This window comes from Drosophila pseudoobscura, chromosome 3 (assembly GCF_009870125.1).
Source record: "Drosophila pseudoobscura strain MV-25-SWS-2005 chromosome 3, UCI_Dpse_MV25, whole genome shotgun sequence".
NCBI classification, from domain to species: domain Eukaryota; kingdom Metazoa; phylum Arthropoda; class Insecta; order Diptera; family Drosophilidae; genus Drosophila; species Drosophila pseudoobscura.
The window spans coordinates 12,478,297-12,501,964 of NC_046680.1; the positions used below are offsets into that span (position 1 = coordinate 12,478,297).

Here is a 23,668-nt window from a genome sequence, read left to right on the forward strand (position 1 = left end):
TGTGTGTGTTTGGCAACATTCCTGCCCCTCGAAACGAGGTCAATGCATTTCCAATTGCCGATAACCCAAGTGAAGAGAAAAGAAACGAAAATCGGGAGAGAAAAAACCTATGAAAAGTTACGAGCAGAAGTTCAAAGTTAAGTGGACCCCAAAGCAGTGCGCGTATCTCTCGTTCTCTCTCTATACAATTTTAAATCATAAAAAATAAATAAATGAAAAATTTTCCACTTGAGTGAACCGACTTAAAGATGCATTTAGTGCCGGCATACTCGTATCTGTATCTCCAGAAGAAGTACTCGTAATTGCAGTCCACTGTAACTGCAACTGCAACTGCAACTTGTTCTTATCGGTGGAGCTCGGTAATCAGGCATCCACTTGAACTACTTCTCCTCCCGATTGGACTTTATTGGATTATCAGACCCGAGAGTACACAAAAAACTGGATACCGAACACTTGCTGTAGCGAGAGGTGAGTGCTTGCTAGGGCTTCCAGTCGAGAGTACATTGCACTCTCCCTCTCCTCTAACATCTAACATCTGTGGGCAGTATATCGTGTGTTGTAATTGTGTCAGCTGCAGTCCACCCTCGCGATCCGGTATCCACCCGCATCTGGAAATCCATCCCAAAATCGAAGTCAGACGAAACCCAATGACCCCCCACGAAATCGGTTCTATTGAAATCTGAAAACGAACACAGCAAAAGCGGCAGATAAAACGGATTAACATAACATGATACGACAACCACCGCCAACACCACTCCAACGGCAAACAGAGACAGAGAAAGATAGCTCCGCTTTAAATTAATAAACAAAAGTCAACGACATGTAGTGGGGGTCCAGGGTGGGGGAGAGGGGCAGTGCTAGAAATGCGATATCGGGCGCAAGTACAGGGTGCGTCTGTCTCCCCTCTGAGGCAACAGATGTTGGGGTGCGTAGGGTATGCTACAGAAAACCGCATTAAATGGTGTACCATTTCCGAATAGATCGTATGGTATACCGTTATATGTAGATATTGACTGGATAGATCTATGGCAGCGGTGGTTAGTGGATGCAAGCACGCCCAGCCCTGACTGTGACTCGAATCTGGGTCAGCAGATTCGCAAATCAAATCCAATTGAGCCCAAAATGAAGCTCGGGTTCGGGAGCTGCCAGAGAACCGATGATGGATAGGATAGAATGGCCGAGGGATAAAGATAAAGACGGGCGGGAAGTTCAATGTTCGCATCAACTGTTAAATTATAGCGATGACATCAGCCCGATAAGATTATTTTGTTTCTACCTGCAATCTGTTTCACTGCGTGACGAATACCCAAGCCATACCCTTGAGGGTAATCCATTTCGTAGGTATTTTTGCGGGGAATACCGGAATAAAAGTATTCAAAGGGAAAATCTAAAGTGGTTTCCTTTGTTCGGTTGTATGGAAATAGCTGTGAATTGCTGGAAACAGCTGTTCTCGAAAGAAAACAGCTTTATTTCGGCAATGGAAACTCTACCTCATTTACTTCATGCATGCCACATGTGTCCCAGCCAAGTGTGCGTACCCCTCATATAGCCGACAGCTGAGGTTGGGGCCCACAAGCCTGGCATAATAATAACCCTGAAAGTTTACTGACTTCCGTTGCAACGCCACAGCAACGGAGGGAGCCCGTAGGCAGTTCTCCAGTAAACGGAGGCGCTGTGCCAGTCGAAGAATGAAAAGTCCAGAGGCAAGGGCGATAAGCATCTCTGGACACCCATGCACCCATGCATCCATGGAGGGACTTCGACGACGACGACGACGACTCACGTAGGTGGCGCTAGGAGGAGGCGTTGTCTTCATTCTTCTTCCCTGTGTCGTCTGCAATTTGTTGCTGTTGGTGCTGCTGTGGCACTTGTAGTACCTGCCTTGCAAAAGAGAGGCAAGGAAGAGTGTGATGTTGAACAACCGTTGCTACGGTTTAGGCCCGCTTGAGCACAGTGCTAACTGAAATGCTGTTGCTGTTGCAGTTGCAGTTGCATTTGCCGCAATGACTTGACAGCAGCAACATCCTCTCCTCTCACTCGCTCTCTCCTTTTGTGAGTGTACAAGTATTTATCTTAATTAGGCGGGCGTTGGCCAAGTAAAAATGCATGAATCACTGGGGAGAACGGAGTGACAAGGCTCGAAAGGAAGCCAAAGAGGAGGAAGCCACAGCTACAGGCCTAAAAATAGCTCCCCAGAAAATGTTTATGTCTGACAGGGGGCTACGCGGCTTGCGTGGATCTGGGAGAATATGAATTGCCTTTCCATCGGTGGCTTATCCAGCCGAGTGTTCAATCTGTCCACAGTTGGAGTTTCAATGAATATTTTTCTAGTCGAATGCCGAAAACCAATTTCCCACCAGCCAATGGCAATTAATTTAGAAATCGTTGAGCTACGAAAATTGATTTTACTTAATCAAGCAGCGGAAAAACACACGAGGCACGGGGCACGGGGCACTGGGCAAAGGGGCACAGCGGCACAGGGAAAATGACGCTTTAAAAGTTTTTCGCTGTTGCCAAACGCACAAAAATTAATCAAGCGGTTAAAAAAAAAAATAAAGAGAAACAGAAACCGATTTTATAGGCAGCGCTTGACTGCCCGAAAATGCATATCGCCTGGATTCCAATACGAAATTTATCGTCGCATGGCATTTTTTGTTGGTTATTGGTTGTTGCCCCGTTGTTGCCTGGCTATTCCGAGTGATTTCATTTTCAGTTTTGGACATAATTTACGTGATCATGGCGCGTCGATAGCAAGAAATTATCAACGCGCATGCGCAGCCGCCGCTCAGGCCGCTGGTCTATGTGGCTCTGACTTTTTGATACCCTTCCAGAGGGTGTCTTAATCTCTTATCTTATCCACGAATATATCTCTATATTGTACAGCCTTGATAGGAAAAATTGCTAAAAATATCGAATGACGATCCATAGCAACGATCCACCTGAAGGGTATCAAAAGCTTCGGCCTCCAAAGGTAGCCTTCGTTTCTTGTTGCTTGTTGCATTTGTTGCTGTTGCTGTTGCAGTTGCAATCGTTGTCGTTGTCGCTGTTGTTGCATTTGCTGCTCAGTTTCTAATTGTTGCGCGCGTTTGTGAAATTTATTGCGTTTCGATCTTTTTCTTTTTTGGTTGTTCGGATTTTTTGTTGCCTGCCACGTAACGCGAAAAAGTCGCGGATACGAAGCCCCCGGCCAGGAGGTTCCCTGCTTACAACTTCATTTCGCTTTGGCGATTTGATGGCCGCGATATGGCCCGGCCAAAAGCGAAATTTATTTTTATGTTAATGGCCCTGGCGGTGGCGGGGGGCGGCGTGCGGCGTGCGGCGGGTGGCGTGCGCCGTGTGGCTCAACGAACGCATTTCGTGAAAGGAAAAGCGCTGGTGGAAACCAGGAAAGCAGGAAAGCTGTGAAAACAGGGAAAAGGTTGCCATGGACCAGAAGGGGGAACATGTTTCCTGTGTGGCACATTGCTGATCGGTGACTGGGCTGAGAACAAGAACAAAAGCCCGTGTGAAACAGCTGCGCTTTGTTTGGATCAGAGCCAGGCTCCACGCGATGGTGCCGCATTTTGACAGCTCCCCTTCCCCTTCCCGCTCACACACACACACAGCCACATGCACACACTCACGAAGGAGGCATTTACGACACCGATTGGGGCATGACTCACTTTGATAAACATGCATCACCCCAGCAGTTCCGACGGATCACAGAAGCGGCGTGAGAACCCAATCGAAAGTGTCTCCCTTGGGGGGAAATCCGATATGGTGTTTGTTGTGACAGTGGACGTGGACCGATAAACATCCGCCGAGCAACCTGAATCGATCTGAATCCATCCTCCAGACTATGCCGAAATCTGCTGTGGCCATCCATCTCTTTGCTTAGGGAAACCATTTCCAGGCCTCCTGCCTTCCCACACTGTATAATCTCCATTAGGCACTCGCAGCTTGTGGTGCCACATGAGGCACATAGTACTTGCAATTTCTCTGTGCGTTGCATCTACAACTCGGCAATTTCGCAATCATCGAAATGCAATTCGAATGCCATCATTTATCTGCTGGTCCGACTGCGCCTCCTTCCCAGCCTTTTCCTGGCACAATTTTTCATTTTTTCTTGCGATCGAATCCTGCTGCAAAGTAAATATTGAAGGTAGGAGGAGCCGGTGCCAGTGCCGGTGCCGTTGCCGTTGCCGTTGCCGTTGCCGGAGCCTGCTCTGGCTTTCTGGTCCCGAGACAATCGATTACCGGACTGTGAGTGCGACTGCGACTGCGGCTGAGACTGCGACTGCGACTGGGGCGCAAACGTAATCAGACAAATTCAATTTACGGCAATTTGCATGCCGCTCTGGCAGTCCGACAGAGTTATCCGCGATTCGCCTTCGGAGTCGTAGTCTCTGTTTCCATGAAAAATGACAATTGCTATGGATGTAGCAGTTGCAGTTGCAGTTGCAGTGGCAGGCTGTGGATGTGTTTGCTGCCGTCATTCTAATGTATGGAGTAACTGGGAGGCAGGCGCACAGGCACACAGGCACACAGGCAAGGCAACTGCGCCTGCTTCCAAGGCTGTTTCCATCCGATCCGTGGTGCCCGCTGCCCATTTGGCGCCTTATCGCTGCACTCGCATCTTCCCCCCACAATTGCGGCAGTGGCAGCGGCGGCGGCAGCCGCAACCTGAGATCTGGCGGCAGGTTCGGGTTTTGTTGTTTTGGCCATTGCAGGAAATGAAAAATTGGCAAACATGCCACGCTCCGCTGTGCTCTCCTCTCCGCGTACATGCATATGTTGCACATAATTGGCGTTTATGCCACAAGCGACGAAATGCAACCTGCAATGCCCGCAAAGAAAACAAAAAACAGTGCAGAAATTCCAGCTACAGCTCCGAAGCCTTTGATACCCTTGCAGATCGTTCGATATAGTGATCAGACTCAGATATCCAAAGGAAACTACTTCTTGTTGAGTTTTGATTGGATTATCTTTGGGGGAGGCAGAGTTTTTCCAAAGGGGACATTCTGCTTAGACGATTGTTCCTATCCGAGCCGATGATAGAACTATAGATTCCCTGCCTCCAAAGCTCCAATACGATTCACGATACCCTCTCTGGAAGGGTATAGCTACACAATGTTGCTGATGCGTTGCTGATACGCCCGTTTGGTTGTGAAAAGTTGTCCGGATTTGTTCGTGGCTTTTGTTTGGTGCCCCCCCCTCGATCTCCCACTCTCCCTCTCTCTCTCTCTCCCTCATTTTGGGGTGTGTCGCCTGCAGCCGAATGCGGCCACTTTTGGCGCACTCACTTAACCTTTGAACTGGCAAATGTTGTCGCTGGTGGCACCACCGCAGTGGTGGTGCTGCCTTGAAACGTGATTAAATTTAATTAACATTTGCTTCCTAAAAAGTTGTGTGGCATGTGAAATTTAGTCATTAGTTGTTGTTATTGTGCGGCCATTAGTGCACACATTTGGCAGCCACGCCCACCACCGATCACGATCCGATACCTGCTGCAGGTGCCACAGAGCACTGAAGGAAACGTCTCGCATTTGTGTGTGGAAAGGAGACCACTGGTTGCATTGCAGTAACATCCCAGCACGATGGCTCCATTGAATTTGCATAGCCCAAACGCTCCGAACGCTCCGAACGCGGCTAGAAATCGGTGATAATGATGGCGTGTCGCAGTCAGACACACGAAGAGAATTTAATTAGAAACGGGCCACGGTCCGGGGCTGGGTTCTCTGTTTTGGGGTCAGGCAATCGCTGGGCAGAAAGCTTTGCGGCGTGTCAGCATGGCCATTTGCCGTAAATCAAATGCACAAAACTCTCGCCCAACAGCCCAAAATCCCAGCAGAAGCATTGCCACAGAACCAAAACCAAAACCAGACCCATTCCCATTACCATTCCATGGCACAATTTGTACAAAGAATGGGCGAAAGAATGTCGCAATCAAAATTTCAACATCATGTTGCCTCCTCGATGGCTGCAGCAGGAGGTGGAGGAGGAGGAGGAGGAGCTGCGCCCACGGGACTATATTTAGCTCCAGTCGATCGGCCGTCGATGGGGCCTAATGTTTCTGTTTCGGAATCTGAAGTCGATTCCGAATGTCTTCCCATTGCACATACTACTCGTACTCGTACACACTGAACAGACAGACAGACAGACGGAAGGGAACTCAATAATAATGACCCAAAATCCACTTGAATGGAACTCTGAATATGCTTCTAATTGGCGCAAATTATTGTAGAGATCTTCTCCAGATTGTGGGGCCCCCAATAATGATGCCTGGGCCTTTGAAATTGCCAGCAATTTGTGGCTGCTTCGGGACTCTGCAGACAAAATAAATCTTTTATTTATTCGGTTCTCCTCGGGCCTGGCACTGAAGTATTCAATTACCATAAATTAATATTGTGGCTTAATTAGAGAGCCAGACGAAAAAAAGGGGAGCCATGTCCAAGGCTCTGACACTAAACTTGACCCACAAATATCTATAGAATACACAGATACTCGTACTGTATATTCTCTCTACCATCAGCTGCATTTATTCACTCTCTGATGAATGTCCAGTGAATGTTCTTTGAGATATAGTGGCCTGAGGTTTGCTAGGAATACAATCCTCTTGCGAGTTCCGTTCAATTGGTTCAATAATTAGTCACAATATCCTGAAGAGCAGGGATCTGAGGTCAAAGGTCTCTGGTGGGAGCTATTCTTAGCCATCGTGTTCGGCGCCTCTGGCTCCAGGCAGCAAAATGTGGCAGTATGCTGTGTGTGCGCTTGTGCAACCAATTATTAATTGCCTATGAATTATGCTGCAGCAACATTTCTGCATTCCTCCAACGACTCTGCCATCTGAGTCAGCAGTTTCCATCGGCCTGGCGCCGTCGTCTCCGTCCCCATCGCAGGCGTCAACGGCGTGTGCCCGTGCCTGAGCCTGCCTTTCTGTGGATGTGGATGGGGACGGGGATGTGTGTGGGTGGATTGGCCAAGAGCCCAGAGAGTATTCTTGCTTCGGATCGAATTCCTTAGCCATTCTCCGACTTTGTCGCGCCCCTTTTTGCATTGCTTATTAAATTACAAAACAACGGCCCACACATAAATAAACGTGGCGAGCTCTTCCCTGGCATTAGATGATGGCAATAGGAAATGCCTATCCTCATCGGGATCCAGCTACAGCCACAGCCACAGCCAGAACCACAGACAAGAGCCCCTTCTCTCCTTTATGAAAGATTCCTAGCGCTTGGCGTCTATAATTAAGCGTGAAATGTTGCTGGCGTTACGCCGCATTCCTTAAGCCGACGCAGGCCCTTTGGCTATGGCCACAGATCCAAGACCAAAGACCCAAGACCCAAGACCCAGACCGAGACCCAAGAAGGAGGACCAACATCCCCGACTCCAGCTGGACCAAGAGGAAGACAGTCACTTTTATGGGCTCCTTGGGCTCGGTGCTCTGGCAGCAGCCACAGCAGCAGCAATTCTTATTAATTGCAAGTGTCCGCACTTACTTTGCAACATGTTGCAATTAGAATCTTGAGCCTGGCTGCCTGCCTGTTGACGGAAGTCCATTCAAATGAAGACCCCCGAGGGTCTCCAGCCCCAGACCAGAGTTCAATGGACTCCAGACGCGAGTAAGGGCCAGGGCAACATCTCTTCCACGGATCGGGAACCGCGAAAATTGATTTCTCTTGTTAGGGTTTTAGCACTTTTTCGGCCACAGACATTCAGCCATTCAGCCGTCCAGGCACCAGCTTAGTCAGGCATCCATTGAAGCCATCGAAGCCTCCAGTCGGCCAGGCAGTAATTAAAATAAATTGCTTTCGAAGCGCAGTCCCAGCCACATCTAGTGTTGGCCATCTAACGCTCTTTGCCCGTGTCCAGGTCCTGGGCTGGAACGGAGCTGTTGATAGAATTTGCACTCGACTTTGGTGTGGCTCCTGCTCCTGCCCCAGCTCCTGCCCCAGCCAGGGCCATCAAATTAAAGCGCTAAATTGTTGCTCGCCTTTTCCTGTCTTTCATCACGCCATCGTCGTCGTTTCGTCGTTTCGCCGTGGTCGTCATAGCCATCTCCATACACCGATCGCTATGTCTGTGCCTGGGCCTGTGCCTGTGTCTGTGGCTGGTTCATTAACATATGTTTGCTCCTCAGATCGGCGGAGCATTGCTGGCTGTAAATTACCGATGGACAGAACAGGCTGCCCATGGCAGTGAAATTTTATGATGCCACAATTCCAATGGATATTCCAGTACTACTTAAAGCCAAACTGCTGACCAGAGCAGATGCCTCCTCGTGGATGCCAGTTAATGGGCGGCATTCAGCGTTCAGCATTCGGCATTCGGCATGGAGGCAGATCTTTTGTGCATCAATTAAAGAAGTGGCCATAATTTGATTGTTTTGGCCTGACCTGCTTTTTATGGCTGCACTGAGTTGCAGTTTTCCACTTGCCAATTATGGCTGCTGCTGCTGACGCTGCTGCTGTTGGTTGCATGCAACGCCGGTGGTCCACTGGTCGTTGTACCAATCTTGGACAGACACTTTGGCCGTGGCTCAAACGCGTTCTCTGCCATTTAAGCGATCTCTCCGCTCCGCTCCGCTCTCCTCTGCCCTGGTCTGGTCTCTGCTCTACTCTGTCCTGCCTGTGGCATCTTTTCGCTGGAAAATCTTTGAACCACTTTGAGAGAGCATTGACCATTAATTGATGCCTTTCAAAAGCATTGACATTGGATGCTATGCTGGCATGTGGTCCACTGCCTTGGGCGGCATATGGCACAGCTCCAGCTCCGCTTATGGGCAGCTCCAGTTGGGGCAGGCTCTCCACATTCCTGGCGGATCGATGCGGCCTCTAATGCCCATTCTTGGCTTTCATTTGATGGCAGTCGCTAATTTCTCGGGCTGTCATCCACCCATCAACGATGATGATGATGGGATCAGGCATTGAAGTGATGTAACCTTTGTGGGCAACATTCCACTCCATCCCAACCAATCCCATCCACTGCAGTGCACTGGCATCGTATCGCTGACCTTCAGCGAACCCGAAGTGAAGACCATAGCTGATTGGGACGCGGATTGACTTGTCATACAGACAGGCTGCAGAACTTGTTAACACTGTTAACAAACTGATATCTTGGCCAGCGGAGGAATGCAAATTTATCCAAGCGACGCACGGTGAACATGTTTATGGAGCTCATTAGCGGTAAGCCAGTGAGCCCTCTCCAGGCGGACCCGACCCACTCCTATCTAGAGTCAATATGGCCATCCACACTCAACTTTAGACTCTTGGCCTTCAAACTGGCAGACAAGCACAGTCTCTTACTCTGACTGTGACTCCGACTGTGACTCTGGCTGTGACTCTGACTGTGACTCTGGCTCCTACTGATTGACTAACTGACTGACTGACTGACTGATTGAGTGACGTTTTGAGCTATGGCTTGACTGGGTTAGCAGTATCTCCCACGTCGTTGCACGCTGCCTACTGCAATCCCTTATGCAATCCACTGCTCCACTTATTGGAGCCCTCGTACTCTAATCAATCACGGAGCGAGCAAAAGACCTAAGCTCTGATTGACATTTCCTGCCCTTTCCCTCTCCCTCTCCCTCGGTCTAACTGTCTTTGGTGCTCTCGGCTTTCGGCTGATGCGTATTTGATATGGGGGAAAATTGATTTCGAAAGCGAAAACCGCAGAGACGTAGACACAGAGACACCTTAAACCGCATGAAAATGTTGCCTGTCCGCAGAGATTAGCGTCTCGCCCCCAGCTGCTCTGTTTGCCCAGGCCGCGGCGTCTCCCAGGCGGAGGTCAATGCAATGGCGCTGCTACTTTCCATATTTGCAGCTCCATCTGCTAATTAAATGTGATTGTTCAGTTTACGCAATGGCGCCACCCCCACTGCCTCTCTACCGCACTGCCAATGCGGCGATGGTGATGTCTCTATCTGGCCTTATGCGATCGTGCCTGAGGCCAATTTCACCGAGCCCTTGAACTGGTCATGGCCATATCCCCATCATGGTCGCTGTCCGCATCTGCATCTGCATCTGCATCTGCACTGGCGTCCATATTTGGCACCGCCAGGCAAACATTAGCATAAGGCCAATGCCCTGCCATTTTCGGTCTCTCCATCTGAAACGGGGCTTGGCAGAGAGGCTGGAACGGGGACTGGAACTCCAACTGGAACTGCGACTCGAGTGAAATTAGTTTTTACCAGCGAATTTGTTCGCCGTTGCCATTTCCGCTGAGGCGGCTATATTTAGTGGCTAAAATCTGTTCACACTTTTATGCATTTCGCGCATTTGTCATTCATCACAGACAGCCAGGCCAGCGAGGGAAAGAGAGGAGGGTTCGAGACTGGGACTGGGACTGGGATGCTTATGATGTTTATGGGCAACATCTTTAGCTGCAACTCTGAAATGCCAGAGTCAAGCAGTACGTCATTGAGAATGCACGAGATGTTGTGTCTAGGTGGGGAGCTCTTCAGCTCTCCGGCTCCTCCTCCTCCTCGGGCTGGAGTGCAAAGTGCAACAGCTCTGGCTTCTCCGGTGCTCCTCCAGTGAAGTGTCGCATGCCAGGACAGGCCAGAGGAGGCCACAGTGGGCCAATGACTGACTAAAACTTGAAGATGAACATTTGCAGAACAACGATATGAATGAAGATAGTTCTGAAATTGAAAAGAAAGACTTCAAGGCATTAATGATTCTATAGCTTAATGCTGAATTGTATCTGATGATCAAATGAATTCCATTTGGAATTGTTAAGAGTGCAATGTTCGATGTTGAACCACTGTGGTGTGGGCCTGTGCTGGCGCAAGTTAATTTAGAATCAGCAGCCATGTTTTATGCGATTTTAGCACTTTTTAGCCTTGGCATGTTTCGGCGTGGCCTGGTCGTGGGCCTGTGCTGTTTAATGGATGTCTGCCCCATGGAATTTAGCACGTTTTGCCATGCCGCACACCGCTCCGAGGAAAACTAATATGCCAGGTCTGTCCGTCTGCACGCCTGCCAGCCTGCCAGCCTGCCTGCCTCTTGGCCAGGCCGTGTGACATTTATGGCTTCCCCCGGCTCTCCGGCTGAGTATCTGTGTTTGAGTCTGGCTCTGGCTCTGGCTCTGGCTCTAGCTCTAGCTGTGCCATAGAGCTCTGTCTTTCACGTGCAAATATGAACAAGATTTATAACTTTTTGGCGGCGACATTTTCCTAGATTTTTGTTTGCTGCCGCTTTAAAAGGATTTCACTTTTCGCTGGAAACGCCAAAGGAGCCTCAGCCAGTGCTAGGCACTAAAAGCAAAAGTAGCCAAGTTGTTTGCCAATGCGTTGGCCTGGATGAGCATCCACTCAACGGTGGCAGGAAGGGGTGGCAGGAGTGGCGGTGGTGAGCCGTTTAAGTGCCTCTGATCCATGGCCAGGCAGGGGCAGGCGGCGGCTACGGAACTCGTGGGCTAAAAATACATTTGAAATCTGTATGCCGCACTCCGTGAGGGGCAGCATCTTGGGGAATTTGTATGCTTATGCGTCTGGAAGATTCGCTCAATTTGAAAAGAATTTCCAGACCATTTGTAGAGGAAAGCGGAAACGATCGCTAATCCGCAAGAAATCATAAATGCCTCTTAGCGAACATTAGATGGAGGAGATCTGCTTCAAGGATGGGCCCGATGGGTTTTCTTTCGTATTCTTCGTATTCTTCTTGTAGATGAACGTTTGAGTTATTGAACTTTTGGAATGCTGCCCTAAGATTGATCGCATTTGGCTTCGATTTTACGACTTCCTGGCCATTTTCCACACACAGTCTTTCCCCCACATGTGTCCTAGGCATGCGGCTCACGTGTGCATTCTGCTTCCGTTTCGCAGTTTATGTTTCAGCTTAAATATTCAATTAAGTTGCGTTTTACTTCGGCTTCTTATCGGGGCAGATGTGTGCCCGAGTCGCATTGAATAACAACTTAATTGGCAGTTGCAAAATGATGCGTGCCCATAAGCCATGAGCGCTTGGGACACGTCTGGCGGCCGTTCACAGTTGATAATGCCAGCCAGTGGCCCCACACCACCCCGCCCCACCCCCGGGGCCACCAATGGGCCAGCATTTCCCTAAACACCAGACAAGCGATGGCGCCAGGCCAGTTCAAGCCACGGGGACAGACAAACTGAAATGCCGATTAAAATATCAATTGCCAGACGACAACGATGCGGACACCGCGGACACAGCGATCATGACGATGATGGCGATGGCGACTAAGCGCATTAATTTAACGCCATCAACAGCTGGCCAAGACGATCCAAGACGTCCAGGAGGGAGGGGCGTAGACGGTCCGACCGCGGCGGCGGGGCCAATGCATAAACAAAATGTCATCCGCTGGCCGCTGGAGAGGTGCAGCATTTGAACGATTCCAATTCCAATTCCGATTCCGATTCCAATTTCGATTTCGGGGCCGTGCCGAATCCAATTCCGATAGGCATCGGACAGCACTTTCCCCTGCCGTCGCGCATAATTCAATGTCGCGACTGGGACTTGCACTTGGCTTATAAATCAGGCCCAGACGCCTGGCCAACATCTTGTCAACGCTGCCGTCGCCGCCGCCACCGCCGCCGCCGCTGCAGCTGCCAGCTGGATCTTCTGCCTGGTCGTGTCGTGTCGTGTCGGGTCGGGTCCGGTTCGGTACCGGCCTGGATGACCTTTGGGCGCTGCGCTGATATTTTTAGCCGCAATCGCGTAATCTTTAGCCCGCGAGCCTTTGGGGCCTTATGAAATTGTGTCAGCTCAGCCATAAATTGCCAGCTTTAAGAGCTCCGCTCAGCGGTACGCGAGGGACTCCTCCAGCCGGACTGGCTGGACTTTGTCGCTGGGGCATTAAAGGGATTTGGATTTGGAAAATGAAACCAGACAACACTTCAGCCTCTCCGCACTGTCATAGGCCCCGTAACCGACTCTGTTTCGGTTTCGGTTTCTGTTTCTGTTTCTGTTTCTGTCTCTGTCCCTGACACCCTTTCTGGCCATGAGGGGGCTACTCCAATTGCAAATTGCAAAATGACAGAGAGCCGAGCCGCACTTTGCCGTCACGGCATTGTTTCCCCGCCTGGCAGTGCGACAGGCCTGAAGAATTTGTTGCATATTTCAGGCGGAGATCGACGGCCAGATTAGAGGATATTCCAGTCGGGCTTTCCGACACCGACTCCGACTACGACTCTGCCATAAATAGCTGGAAATAGCCGCCACAGCTGTTGGCCTTTAATTAAATGCTCCCCCGGCAAGTGGCAGCGATTAGAGTCAGCATCTCTGTCAGCAGAGAGGGAGGGAGGGAGAGCGTGAGAGAGGGAGATAACCTGTCGGCACAGCAGCCCACGGTTCGGCAATTAAGCAAAACGCTCTGGTCTGGCCATTTAACTGGGTCACCATGGAGGCAGGAGTACGATCCGATCCGTTCCGATCCGATCTATCTATTGGCTGCTGCTGGATCCTATGCCCGAGTGGATGTATCTGCGGCCCACGCATGCGCAGCCCCTGCAAAATAATCAAACAAAATGATGGAAAATTAAATGTACAAATCATGTTTACGACTTGTCGTCAGTCAGTCCCGAAAAAGACAGGCTTTGAGAGGCAGCGCGACTGGGGAGCGACTACGGAGCGAATGGGGAGACTACTAGACAGGACAGCCTCTCAAGTTTGCCAGTGGGCGTGGCACTACTCATGCAAACTAATTGTTGTTCGTGGCGTTGCAAAATGTTGCCCAACATGTTGCCAACAGCATTGCCTCCCCTCGAGCCCAGCACCGAAGTCGGAGTCCGCGCTGGAGCCACATTGACACCATTCGCAATTAGAAGAAAAAGTGCCCCGTCGGCTACTGTGCCGCACAGCCACCAGAAGAGGAGTACTGGAACGCAGGATGGGGCTATGCTAATACCTGCAGCATTCTAAATAGCTGAAAACCAGCTCTGCTCTGGCCGGTCATTCCTATTCCCCGGTAGCAGCCAAGCAGCCGATCAACGTGGGCCGAGAGGCACACAAGTTTTGTCTTTAAAACTTAATTGCTGATTTGCTCAGCCTTCTGCCAGAGCAGAAGGGGAGGGAAGCCGGCTGTTAGTTTAATGTGCTAACAGATAATCACATCCACTAAGGCCACAATGAAGATGGATTCCGGGTGCGGAAAGTGGGAGATTCAGTGAGATATCCTTGCTGAGTTGATTCCGTAGCGCCTCAAGGAATTGCATTCTTATTTATAGAATACTCACGATCCCTCTCCGATTTCCATGGCTAGCAATTTGCAGTCCTTTGTCTTCCTTCGGCAGAGGGAAGGGATCGAACGATCAGCAGTCGTTAAGGCTGCTTCATGCTCTATTGACTATTGACTGACGCGATCTATAATTTATATATCAAGAGCGTACGAGTGTGTGTGTGTGTGTGTGTCGATAATGTTATTAAATCCACAGTTGTGAGCGCTTTTGATTAATTGAAGCATTTGTGAGAAATGATGAGCAGGCTTTGGAATGTTCATGCCAATTGCCGGCGACGTCGATGTTGACTGTGTTGCCTGTTGCATGGTTGGTTGCATGGCATTGTTGCCTCTTGTCTGTTGTCTGCTGTCCGTTGTCTGTTGCTTGTTGCTGGCCAACTGTAGCCTGTTACCTGGCTGTGGTTTTGGTTTTGGCCATGTTGCGTTGGCATATCAATTCACATGTCAGGCCGCCAGGCAGGCACGCTCGCACAACAGGCAACAGGCAACAGGCGGTGGGGGCAATGGCAATAGCAACCTACTTATTTATGCAGCAGACTTGGTCTGATCGTGGCCAGAACCCGCTCGACGCCGCCGCTGCCACCGCTGCCGCTGCCTGCCCCGACTGACTGATGGCCACATTCTGACTCTGCGGCCTCTGCTCTGAGCCGGGCTCCGCATCCTGGGGCCAAACAACTCAATACATCAGCTGTCTGTTGGCAGTGCCCTGGCATAATTCATTTTACGCAGCTAAATTATAGCAAATATCGCAAAAATTATGTATTCTGTGGTTCGATCCAATCCGATCCGATCGGAGCGGATCGTAGTGGTTTCCAGCGTTAGACACACAGCCCACACACTCCCCAAACTGCAACTAACAATCTCTGCTCTGCGTGTCGCTCCACTCGTTTCAGGTAGCACCACAGAGCTGGCACCTTCGCTGCTGGGCATCTACGACACATTGACGAACAGCCTGGCTGCCAGCGCGGGCGTGGCAGCTCCCACTGTGACACACGAGACCAAGAGCCAGGCACAGGGACAGGCCCAGCTCCAGCTCAAGGCGCAGAACATCACCAAGACGAACATCAGCAGTGGCGAATCGACGCCCAAGAGGAGCAACAGCAGCAGCAGCAACAGCTCCACATCGAGCGGCACGAGCGTCTCCACCAGCGATGATCAATCGGCCAGCTACTCGCTAACTGCCTCCAGCTCTCAGCTTGCAGCCAGTGTCCGTGCCCCGCCCCTGGTGGTGGCTGGTCTGCGGGACGAACCGGATGGGGCACAGCTGAGCCGCCTGGTGGTGCATCGCCGACAGGAGCTAGGCAGCAGCAACAGCAGCCTCGCCTCGAGCGGCAGCCGACGCGGCAACAACATTCGCATCCTCTCGGCCAACGTGCACCGCATCATCACGCACTCGGACGCCGAGCCCGTGGATGCCATTGACATTGAGGCACTGCAGCAGCCGCAGCCGCAGCAGTCGCAATCATCCCCGCAGCTATCCCAAAGGAGTCCCACGCAGGGTCGCTACGTCAAGACGAGCAGCAGCAGTGGAGGAGGCCATCCGCCAGTGGCCACGTCCAAGCCCAAGCTGAAGCCTTCGCACATCCCCCTGTCCAAGAACACGGGCAAGCTGTTCACGCAAGGGGGCCACGAACTGGAGCCCACCTTCGACGCCAGCAACGAGTACGTCAACTCCCTGACCTTTGCCGCCTCGGAGAAGGCGCGAAAACCACATCCGGCGACACCGTCGGACGACGACAGAACCCCCACGAACAAGAGCGTCCCCGGAACCCCGTTCCACTTTGATGGAAATCCCTTTTCGCCGCGAAAACTGACGCTTCCCCGCTACGAGTCCCAGCAGAGCATCAAGCTGATCGAGATGGAGCAGCTCGCGGCCACCAGTGTACAGCTGCAGCACGCCCGGCCAGCCACCCCAGCCACCCCAGGCACACCAGCCACCCCCTCCACGCCGGCCGCCCCTCTGCGGCCCAAGGAGTTTGTGTGCAGCGAGCCCCTGAGCCCCGTGGAGCTGGTGGACACAATTAACTTTGACCTGGTCGCCCAGCACATCGAGCGTCTCACTCTGGCCGATTTGGGGGCCAACTCGGGGCCGAATGCGGAGCTGATCGAGGCCGTTAACAAGCCTCTGATCAGCAAGCCGCTGGTGAGAAGCTCCTCGGCCGCCTGTGCATCAACGATCACCAGCTCCCCGCTGCTGACCTACGCCCGCACCAAGAGCCTCAGTGCCAAGGCCTCGACCCTGGGCGCGGGAGTGCCCCTGAAGCTGCCCACGGCCGAGCAGCTGGCGGAGCTGGAGGAGGCCAACAAGCTGTCGGCGGAGAGCCTGGACCGCCTCACAGATATCAAGCCAAAGTTTGCCGCACGCCTCAGCGAGCGCCTCAACAACCGCCCGCTGTCGTCCTCCTCCATCTGCTCCACGTCGTCCAGCTCCAGTTCGGGGTCCGATCAGCTACTCCACGGGAAGAACGCTGCCACCTCGTATCTGGCGAGTGTGGAGAGTCTGGCCGAGAGCGAGAACGAGCTAGGGGATCCCCACCACCATCATCCGCACCACACGGTCGCAATGAGTGTCCTGGAGCGGGCTAGCCTGGAGATCATCGACTCGGAGCGCAGCTTTGTCGAGGACCTGGGCCAGGTCATCAAGGGGTGAGTGATCTATGCCCAATGGAACGAGTCAATGGATTAACCGGAACTTTTTCTTACCTTAGATACCTGCTGGATTGGAAGGAGCGTGCCTGTCTGCGTGTGAACGAATTGCAAATACTCTTTGCCAACATTGAAGAGATTTACGAATTCAACTCGATGCTGCTGCAGCGACTGATCAACTCTGGGATGGAGCCGGGCAGGATCGCCAGATGCTTCATAGATCTGCGCGATGGCTTTGATGTGTATACAACATATTGGTGAGTGGTCTTTTTATTACTTACTTTGATTACTGCTCTTACTGTGCATTTACTACTCGTACCTTGAGTACTACGAGTACATACATATGTCTAACGTTCTCCGAGCTCTGTTCCGCTCTTACTCTATTGTCCGATTGCTGTTCCCACAAATCCTCTGATTCCACTGTACCACAGTGACCTCTCTGCTCGCTGTGATTCGGGGGCAAGCCACTGCTTTGACCATCGCTGCTGGCTGGCGTGTTCGCTGGATCTCTGATACAGCGGCGGCCAAGAACGGTAACGGCGGCCACATGATCTCGATAGCAGCGTGGCATGGCATGGCATGACGATGACGATGACGACAACGACAACGATGGCGTCTTTGGCAGTCCAGGCACGCCATGTTCCATTTAAACGCTGACGTTTACCCCGAACCATTGCCGCTGCTCCATTGCTCCATTGCGCTGCTGCGCTGTTGGGGCTGTCAGTGCCAATTTGGAGTAGAGCGAGGGCAGAGAGTTTGATGGCTGGAGTTTGATTTGTCGCCCCGAATGACACAGCGGCATATATCATCCGTCTGCAGGCTGCAGTTTGGTGTCCTGTCCTCCCACTCGTCCCACTCGCTCGCCCACTGGGGCAGGCAACTGATTTTAAAGTCAAATTTCATGTTCGCCTGATGAAGACCTAAAGCGCTTTCCCAGCCATAGCACATGCCATAAATCTTGCCGTTCATTGTATGTCATTCGCTCCCCCGCAGCACCAGCTACCCGGAAGCCATCTCGCTGCTGACCAAGCTGCTCCAGGCAACGCACACGAACGCCCTGCTGGCCTCCACGCAGAAGATGCTGCACCACCGTCTGCCCCTGGGCTCCTATCTCTTAAAGCCAGTGCAGCGCATCTTGAAGTACCATCTGCTCCTCGACGTGAGTACGAACTGGGAAATGGGGAATGGGGAAGGGGGAAGGGGGGGATCCAGCAGCAGTGACTGACAGTTGATTGTCTCTTTCTCCACATTCACAGAGCCTGCGCAAGCACTGCGATGTCAAGGAGGTGGCCGAGGCCTATGTGATCATGCGCCAGGTGGCGCACAACATTGACCAGGTGAAGCGCAAGCAGGAGCAGCAGAGCCGCGTCAAGGAGCTGTCCGGCATACTGGACGGCTGGCTGGGTCCGGGTAAGTCCTCAAAAATCCACTTCTTTCGAAGAAAACTACTCACTCTTTGGAATCCCCAGAGCTGACCGTTTTGGGGGAGCTGCGCCAGGAGGGCCTCCTAATGGAGCAGCACAACAAGTCGCGTCTGGTTTTGCTCTTCGCCACCATGCTGATCATCACCAAGCAGAAGGAGGACGGACGTCTGCAGTTCAAGACCTACATACACGTGAGTTGAACGACCTCCCAGCACTTCCTCCTCCCACTACTAAGTGTGTATGTGCACCCTCCTCTCCCACAGCAAAACAATCTGATGCTGAGCGAACACTTGTCCGGGGAGCCGACCAGCTTCTACGTCATACCCTACGATGAGCCCCGCAATCAAATCAAGCTGACGGCCAGAAATCGTGACCAGAAGCGTATCTGGACGCAGCACATTAAAGGTGTCATGCTGGAGAAGCTTGACATACCCTTGCGAGCCAAGGAGCTCGTCTATCAGCTGGGTAACGAGGAAGGTGAGCGCACTCTGTCCTCCGTGGTTGCTGGTTAGCTTAGCCTTTAGCTCTAGGAGCCTAGTTTTGTTGCTGTTGTTGTGTCGCCGTTGATGTGGCCGAAACACTTAACGATTTGGATTGGGCCTGGGAATGGGAATGGGAATGGGGCAAGATGATGAAGTGCCTGCGCCTGACGCTACAGTTATGCACATGCGGGTACTGCCTGCACTGCGCGAGCTTTCACACGTACATGCTCGTATGAGACTCCTTCCAGTAGATCTACTCGAATCAAGTGCCTGTTCCTTTCTCACTGTGCACTTATGATTCGCACGCTCCAGCTAAAGTGACATAACCAAGTGGCAGTCGTTAGGAGAGATTTGTGTGCTGGGAGATCTGTGGTCTGTGTCTGTCTGTCTGTCTGTCTGTCTGTCTGTCTGTCTGTCTGTGTCTCTGGCCCTGTTGCCTTTCCCCAAAATCGTGCCAAATCTGTCGACGCCTCGGCGGCAAGTTGATTTATTACATATTTCTGCCCGATGTAGGCTTATTTTAATTGCAAATTTCTTGGGCACTACTGTACTACTGACTACTGACTACTGACTGCTGACTAGTGCCAGCACTTATGTGTCCTCATATAATCGTCATCTGTTTCGGTCCACATCATACTGTATGTACTTTGTTTTTTGGTGTCGTACATTAATACTAATTAGATTAGGGGGCACAGCTCAAACTACTATTCTTATCTGTGTTGCCATTTATCTCGATCTGAATTAACTCTACTCTTATACAAATGCTATATGTTTACCGTTGTAGTACTACCAGTGATGCATTCTAAAACTAAACATCCCAAAACAAAGAAACGAAAACTTTGATTAGTTTTTAAGGGTGTTCTAAGGCTAAACAACCCCCCCGAGACTGAAACTGAAACTGATCTAGCCGCTACCTACTCTACTCGTAATTTCCTACAACATACCAAATGCGATCAGACTAAATTGACAACCTACCAACTGCTACAATATCTATAAAAATCCAAAATCCCAGTACATATAACCGTTTAACCATCCTAACTGTAATCGTTAATCGTTACTCGTAATCGTAATCGTAATTGTAATAGTAGAGTCGGTACCGTTTATGGTTTATCGCTTATCGTTGCTGGTATCGAGAGCCCAGTAAGTATCACGAGATTCGCATATCTAGTTGGATTGAATTGTTAGCTTTAATTGGCCTTTAACACGCTCGGGGTCGGGTCTGTATGTTGCATGCATCCTAACCCACATTCGAAAGAACCCACTTAACTACTAATCCAAGTCACTGACCGCATGAGCGCATGAACCGCTCCCAGACTGCTCTGCCAGACTGCCAGAATGCTTCTTCAGAATGTATCCTCACTGGTGTTTGTCCCACGCCCTTTCTCACCGCCGCCCGCTTATCACGACCTGAGCTAAGTTTGACCCTCGACTAACGAAGCTCTCCCGCAGATCGCACGCCGGACCGCAGCACGTGGAAGTGGAGTCTCCACTCCAGCAGCAACTCCAAGCCCACGTATCTGGAGCGTCGCAACGCATGTCGGCGAAGCGAGATCCGCCAGCGCAACTCCAAGGGCAAGCGCAAGACGGTGAGCAATTCCACCTCCTTCGATAGCTCCTTCAACGAGTCCCTGGAGCTGGACCAAAACCAAAACCAAAACCAGAACCAGAGCGAAGAGCAGGAGTCCAAGGCCTCCAAGCCCTCCAAGCCGCTGTCACGCAACAACAGCTTGGACGACACGGCCCTGCAGAAGCTGGCCGCCGCGATGCGGTATCGCAAGCGAGATGGATCTGGAAAGGAGGTGACTAAGTCCCCGGCAAAGGAGGCGTGCAAGTGCCGGCAGGAGGATCCTCCGGATCAGGCGGACCAGTGTCTTTGCATTCTGCGCGATCAACGTAGTCGCAGTGCCAAGTCGCAGTCGCCAGTCTTTAGCTACAAGGCGCTCAAGGAACGCAGCAAGTCTGTGCCACGCATCGGCGGATTCAGCCTGGACGAAGAGGCAGAACAGGATCAGGAGCAGGACGATGACAGCGTCGCCTCCTTGCGGGGCAGCAAGCCCGACCTGAGCGAACGCAAGGCCAAGGCCAAGGGCTTCTTCGAGGTGAAACAATACAACAACAAGACCATGCCCAAGCGGATAGCCACACTCAAGAAGCAGCGCACCAGCAGCAAGAGCTGCTCCAAGTTCTACATGGATCTCAGCGAATTCGATAGCAGCAGTTCCACCGTCCTGAAAATAACCGAGTCCACGGAGGAGCTGCGACCAGAGCAGGACATAGAACTGGCCAAGGAGGCAGACACGCTAAACGAGCCAACGTCCGATGTGGTGGACCACGATCACGATCAGTATTACAGCAACCAGGAGCTGCTGTCGCCGGCGGAGAAGTCCAAGCGTGATGCACAGATTGTGCTCGATCTTCTCAAGAACACCAAGGAGTTCGAGCGCATCTACAACAAGCAGCAGAAGCGACGCGAGAGTCCTGTGAGCCCCGTCAGTCCATTGTCCCCCAGCCAGGATCTCAATCGAGTGCCTGCCCTACCGCCACGGCCACCGTCTCGCTCCCCTCCGCCGCTGGAGCTGGAGGATCAAGCCAAGCGACGGGGCGAGCTCGAGGAGCCCATCTACGAAACCTTGCTACGCAACGTCCATGTCCCGTACAAGTTCTCCCCCGTCCTAGGTCGCGCCAAGTCTGCCCAAATGCTGAAGAAGCGAAGCAAGACAGCATCGGCCGCCCCGCGTCCAGAGTCGGATTACGTGACCTTGGTCTACTCGCCGGAGGGCGTGCTCCAGAGGGTGGGCGAGGAGGCAGTGCAACGGGACAGCTGTGGCTCGGATGCCACGTGTTCCAGCTCCTCCTCCGGTTCCACCCTGAAACGGGACAGCCAGAATACGGTGATCAACCTTTGCCTAGAGGATCAGGCAGCCCTCTACGCCCGCCCCATACCAAAGAACCTAATGAAGCGCCTGCTGAGCGGCGGCAACGGAGAGGGAGGCCCAGGCAACGAGAACGTGTCCAATTCGGAGAGCTCCCTGCTGCCGCGTGCTCTCAAGTCCATCGATAACCTGACCCTGGCCTTTGGGCGGTCCAACCGCCCGCCGGAGCGACGTGTCTCCGATGTGAGCGAGATGTGCCGCCAGAGCGTGCTGCATCGGCAGGGCAGCGAGGCGTTGGGCGAGCGAATGGCCCACGTCGACTACGCGGACCCCAAGACCCTGTTCAGCCTGATGGCCATGGTCAGCTCAGAGCGGGACTCTGTCTTCTCGCTGACCTCCTCCTCCAACGACAGCATGTGCGAGCAGCAGCGCAAGCGCTCCGTGGCGGACCCGCCGCCCACCCATTTCGAGTACGAGCGCCAGGTGGAGGACAGTCTGGAGAATGATTTCCGCGACTCGGCCATCTACAGTGATGACAACGAGAAGCGCAGCGGCGACTACGACCTCAGGAGACCCACCAGTCCTCCTCCGCCACCACCACTCGGTCCACGCCCCACCCCACCACCGCAGATAGCCCCGAAGCCCTCGAAGGAGGCCGTGTATGAGCTGCTGTCCCACGCCCACCAGCAGTCGCTCAAAAGAGGAGTCGTCGTCTGTCAGGCGGCATCACGCAGCTGGGTCCTCCAGCAGATCGAGAACTTTAACAAGTAGGGTAAAGGCTCCAGGACACGAAACCCATTGCCATAAGCACAATTCCTTTGTAATATCCATCTGTACAGTACATAAGCAATTGCTAATCTTAATACTACCTTTAGTCGACTGTTTTATAAATAGATTGTAGATTGTAGCAGAGTCATTAAATAAAAACCTTAATCACATGGATATGTTCTGTATGAATATGTTACTCATTATATACTCGGAATTCGCCGTAGTGGAGACTTGAGTTCAGACACTTTGGGCATCGAGATGATCCTCAGGATCAGAACATTCATTGCCAAGCACTTTATGTACGCCAGCGAAAATATTTATATATATTTTGGAGCGAGGTTTTATGTTGAGACCAGAATTCAGTAACTGTTCCGTATTCAGAGAAAAAAAGGATGTATTAATTCCTTCAGACGTATTGCAGATGTTCGAACAATGCTTACCGCACTATTATGGTAACCACTTAAGTCGGTCGAAATAGATTCTCCATTTTTCAGCAGCAGCAGCCAATAAACACAAAACAGGAGGCTCATTTTTGTACATGAAAGAAAATGTAACCTTTGCGCAATGCACTTATATAATAAATAATAAGATTATAAGCGGACAAAACTTCCGTATATTCCATATTTGAAATGACCATAACCATGACTAATTTAATTGCAGAAACTGCTTATATTTTACGACTTATTAGTTTCGTTTCTTTCTATTTTCTGACATCCGGCAACTGTGCAATTACTGGAAATATGGTAAAAATGTACAACAACTTTGAATCAACCCGCCGAACTTCGAACAATTTTCTGGCAGTCTGGCAACGGTTAACTAGTCCCATGGCGGCTAGCCTGTGAAAGATATCAAAAGGTGCTGCCAGAGCGATGAAATATTTAGCAAACGGTCCAGTGTTGCCAGACTCGTGATTACAGTTCTAGTGTTCTCTCTTGAGTGGGAATTTTACACTCAATTACACTCAACATGCTGCTCTCGCTCTCTGAACCGGTTAACTCCGCTCTCAATGAGTGATATTCAATTTTTTTTACCTTTTTCGCTAAAACCCTTTTTTAAACAAAATCCAATAAATGCAATTATTTAAATTAAGCAAATCAAGCAAGAAATAGATGCATCAATCGTATGAAATTAAGTGGGCATGGCTAAATATTATGTATAGCTAGTATTATTCAACGGAAGATCAAAATCGAACCATTGGAACAATACTCGTTCGCTTATGCTGCTGCTGTATGAGCCAAAGTGCCTTGTGCGTCTGCCTACAGTGGCCTTAGACAGAAATTCCAGATGC

At 51.4% G+C, this 23,668-nt stretch overlaps 1 protein-coding gene and 1 long non-coding RNA gene across 4 annotated transcripts in view; one reads left to right on the forward strand and one right to left on the reverse strand.

Annotated features, from left to right (window-relative positions):
* The window catches only part of GEFmeso (Guanine nucleotide exchange factor in mesoderm), a 41,999-nt gene extending 19,445 nt beyond the window's left edge, over positions 1–22,554 (forward strand). Inside the window, exons 2-9 of one of the 3 annotated variants that reach the window (XR_001452211.2) lie at positions 15,081–16,833; positions 16,896–17,090; positions 17,827–17,992; positions 18,090–18,243; positions 18,303–18,448; positions 18,521–18,734; positions 19,524–19,879; positions 20,189–20,330. Coding sequence is in view for 2 of the 3 variants with exons in the window: in XM_001360973.5 (XP_001361010.5) it covers positions 15,081–16,833; positions 16,896–17,090; positions 17,827–17,992; positions 18,090–18,243; positions 18,303–18,448; positions 18,521–18,734; positions 20,189–22,383 (4,823 nt within the window). In the remaining variant the exon portion in view is untranslated. Of the gene's footprint in view, positions 1–313; positions 469–15,080; positions 16,834–16,895; positions 17,091–17,826; positions 17,993–18,089; positions 18,244–18,302; positions 18,449–18,520; positions 18,735–19,523; positions 19,880–20,188 lie in introns of those variants that run through there. The other 2 variants (XM_015184472.2, XM_001360973.5) reach the window with 2 other exon arrangements.
* LOC26533183 (uncharacterized) lies at positions 22,495–22,974 on the reverse strand. Its single transcript, XR_001452212.2, has 2 exons — positions 22,821–22,974; positions 22,495–22,746 (listed from the first exon to the last, which is right to left on the reverse strand). It is a non-coding gene; the product is annotated as an uncharacterized lncRNA (long non-coding RNA).
* Positions 22,975–23,668: the final 694 nt, after the last annotated feature.